Source organism: Dama dama, chromosome 20 (assembly GCF_033118175.1).
Source record: "Dama dama isolate Ldn47 chromosome 20, ASM3311817v1, whole genome shotgun sequence".
NCBI classification, from domain to species: Eukaryota; Metazoa; Chordata; class Mammalia; order Artiodactyla; family Cervidae; genus Dama; species Dama dama.
In genome coordinates, this window is record NC_083700.1 from 12,848,982 (window position 1) to 12,852,723 (window position 3,742).

Here is a 3,742-nt window from a genome sequence, read left to right on the forward strand (position 1 = left end):
AGCTGAGCGCCGAAGAATTGATGCTTTTGAACTGTGGTGTGAGAAGACTCTTGAGAGTCCCTTGGACTGCAGGGAGATCCAACCAGTGCATCCTAAAGGAGATCAGTCCTAGGTGTTCATTGGAAGGACTGAATGCTGAGGCTGAAATACTTTGGCCACCTCATGCGAAGCTTTGACTCGTTGGAAAAGACCCTGAAGCTGGGAGGGATTGGGGGAAGGAGGAGAAGGGGACGACAGAGGATAAGATGGCTGGATGGCATCACCGACTCGATGGGCATGAGTTTGAGTAAACTCTGGGAGTTGGTGATGGACAGGGAGGCCTGGCATGCTGCGATTCACGGGGTTGCAAAGTGTCGGACACGACTGAGTGACTGATCTGAACTGAATGGTGCCTGCTGCAGCCAAGGCCTCTAGGAACTTGCTACAGTTTAAGCTTGTTTGTGTGCTCCTCTAGGGGAGTTGGCCCCTAGTTGTGTGTTCCTCAACAGAGCCAAGCTGCATAGGTTCCCAGGGATGTGTGGGGAATGACCTGTGCCTGCTAATGGCTTGGTGGCAGCTGCTACTTCTGGGTTTGGAACCGCAGAGCCATTTATCCCCCACCTCTGGAACTTGCCCCGGCTTTGGCAGTGACCATTTGACCTGCATTCACCCCTTTGGGATCTCAAACTGCAGTTGCAGGTAGTCCCACCTCTGGCACTCATGGCAGCTTTGGCAGTCTATCTCTGAGGTTGCAGTCCACACCACGGCTCATCCCACCTACGGCACTTGCAAAGGCAGGGTCCTGTGATCTGTGAGGGTGTGAAGGGACGTGGTCCCTGTGACAATGATCTCTTGCTTCTCTGGCAGGCTCAGGCTTTTCTCTGGACTCCCCCAGCTGTGTTAAATTAGCCCCTTCACCTTCATGGCAGTCAACCCCAGTCGTCTCCCTGAAGTCCAACCCCTGAAGCCTGAGCCTCAGCAACCAGTCCCTGTTTGCCATGATGGGCTTACAAACAGCATCTCTGCTGGGAAGTGCTGGCCAACAACAATCCCTGTGATAAATTGTCTCCATTTTGCCTTCCGAGCACCTGTTGCTGTATTCTCCTCAGAGGTTCCAGAGCTTCCCCTTTCCCCACCCATGAGAGGGTTTCCAAGTGTGAGGAAACTTTCCTCCTTCATGGAGCCCTCTCCGAGGCACAGGTCTTATTCCAAATCCTTTGTCTCTTTGTTTTCTTATATATTTTGCCCTACTTCATTCTGTGGAGATTAGTTTGCCTTTTTGAAAGTCTGGGGTCTTCTGCCAACTTTCAGAAAGTGATCTGAAGGAGTTGTTTCACATGCAGATGTATTTTTGATATAGCACATTCCCTACTCCCTAAAGAGTAGTTCAAATGGCTGGTCAGAAAAGACACCTAGAAATATAATTTTTGGAGAATCTGAAAGAAACAGAAGGTCATGCAGAGATGTGTAAAGTCTTAGACTGGCTCTTAAGTCTTAAGAGTCTTAAGTTATATCCAGCTTTGCATTTTACTTATGCTTGCTTTCATTTTATCCATTAGATACAAACAAAAACCCTGGAAAGTATAAAAGGAAAATTATATTATCCCTATATTCTATATACAAAGTTTAGATTTGGGGAACAACCATAGTTTTCTTAGTCATGACCTAAATAGTTTTCTAATTACTAGTACAGTAACTTTTCCCCCAATCAGATGTTCCTCCTATATCCACACTATATTCAGGCCTCAGCAACTCATTTTCAGCTGGGCATAATCCTAAACAAAGGAGACAATCAGAGATTTGTGGCTAGCAAGCCAAACATAGGGTAAGAGATAATGGCTGTTAAGATCCTTTTGAGAACTATCTCTGGAGGAAGAGGAGTAGGAGAGTTGTCTTTTAGTGACAGTTGCCTTGATGAGGAAACTTTTGCCCTTAATTCAGCACAAGCCTTGAGATGAACATACTACTAAGTTTGTTTTACATAAGAACACTACAGCCTCACAATGTCAAAAATCTCATCCAAGGCCACAGAGTTATACAGATGAATAGACTAGAAACTTTCATGACTTAAACATTAGTGATACGTTTGATCCAAATGTGTGTGTACTATTGAAAAAGAAATTAGTTATAAAGTCTTAACAGAATTATAAAATCTTAACCTAGCCTTCTCAATCATTTTCCTAATAGCCAGCTGTACATCTTTGTTCCTTAGGCTATATACCATAGGATTCAACAGTGGGGTGATGACTGTATAGGTTACTGTCACCAGCCTGTCTTCTCCTGATGTATATTTGGCTGAGGGTCGCAGGTAGACAAAGGAAGCACAGCCGTAGTGGACAATGACCACAATGAGATGGGAGGCACAGGTGGAGAATGCTTTTTGTTTGCCTTCAGCTGATGAGATCTTCAGGATAGCAGAGGTGATAAATCCATAAGAGATGCAGATGAAGATCAAGGGCACAACAAGGACCAAGACCCCACCAATGAAGATGACCAGTTCATTAATGTGGGTTTCCGCGTAAGCGAGGCGGATGACTGGTGAAATGTCACAAAAATAATGGTTGACCTTGTTGGAGCCACAGAAAGGGAGGCTAAAGACCAAAGTTGTTCCCAGTAGAGATATTAGGAAACCACTGACAATACAAGTCACTGCCAGTTGCCCACATACCCTCCAGCTCATGAGAATGGGGTAGTGCAAAGGCTGACAGATGGCAGCATAGCGATCATAGCCCATCACTCCCAGAAGCAGGCAATTGGTGATAGCAAAACCAAGAAAGAAGTACATCTGTGAAGCACAACTCACAAAGGACAGTGTCCTGAGCACAGAGAGCAGATTGATAAGCATCTTGGGCAGAATGACAATTGTGTAGAAAGTTTCAGAGGTAGAAAGGACACATAGAAAGAAGTACATGGGTGTGTGGAGGCTGTGATCCAAGCAGATGACTGAGATGATGGTGATGTTTCCACTCAAGATGATCAAATAGAGGCAGAGAAAGACCACAAAGAGGACAAGCTGTAATTCCCCAAGGCTGGAGAAACCCAGCAGGAAGAACTCAGTAACACAGGAGGAATTGACCATGGAGAATTGATCACATGGAATAAAGTCAATATGATCAAGTCCAGAGTCCTCTGAAACTAAGAAATCAGGGAGATTTAACCTTCATAAAGTCACCAGTCTGGTATAAAAGAGAAACAACAGGAATGGGAGAGAAAAAAAGGAAACCAAGATAAAATAATAAAGCATTTTACAATAAACTAAGCACAATTTATCCTAAATTAACATGTGCCCAATTGCTAATTTTCTGCCAATGATTTTAGCAGAGAATTCAGGGACAAGTGTTCAAATGAAATGGATAGACATTTGCTCAAAAGAAGTCTATTCTTCTGGCGCCTAAGAAATATAGTCCCTGCTTATAGACTTATATAATCTCTGCTTAGTTTGTTGATAATCTAATCCTCAAAAAACTTTTATTTACATTAATTTTGATTTTAAGTGGTCATAATTTTATCCATATTATTGATACATATATTCCACAAGGAATACCAGCAATGTATGAAGATCTACATCCCACCTGATTTTAATGGTTTCTTCATCTAGGTCAGTCAGTAATCATTGATTTGTCTTTTTGTTGTTTGTCCTTAAAAAACAGAATTCTCTTTCATTACTAACAACATACTCCATTTCCATGCAGTCATTTGTTGAAATTAATTTGGCTTAAAACTACAGCTACTGTTTTAGAATTAGTGTATGGTTCCCCTACAA

The 3,742-nt window shown here is 43.0% G+C and overlaps 1 protein-coding gene across 1 annotated transcript; it reads right to left on the reverse strand.

Moving 5' to 3' along the window:
- Window positions 1-2,104: 2,104 nt before the first annotated feature.
- On the reverse strand, window positions 2,105-3,058 carry LOC133074460 (olfactory receptor 10R2-like). The gene has a single exon (XM_061168400.1). The coding sequence runs from the start codon at window positions 3,056-3,058 to the stop codon at window positions 2,105-2,107; it is 954 nt and encodes a 317-aa protein (XP_061024383.1).
- Window positions 3,059-3,742: the final 684 nt, after the last annotated feature.

Bases quoted from the DNA above. Each gene is read 5' to 3' on its own strand.
- LOC133074460 (XM_061168400.1), bottom strand. From the start codon at position 3,058: ATGGTCAATTCCTCCTGTGTTACTGAGTTCTTCCTGCTGGGTTTCTCC.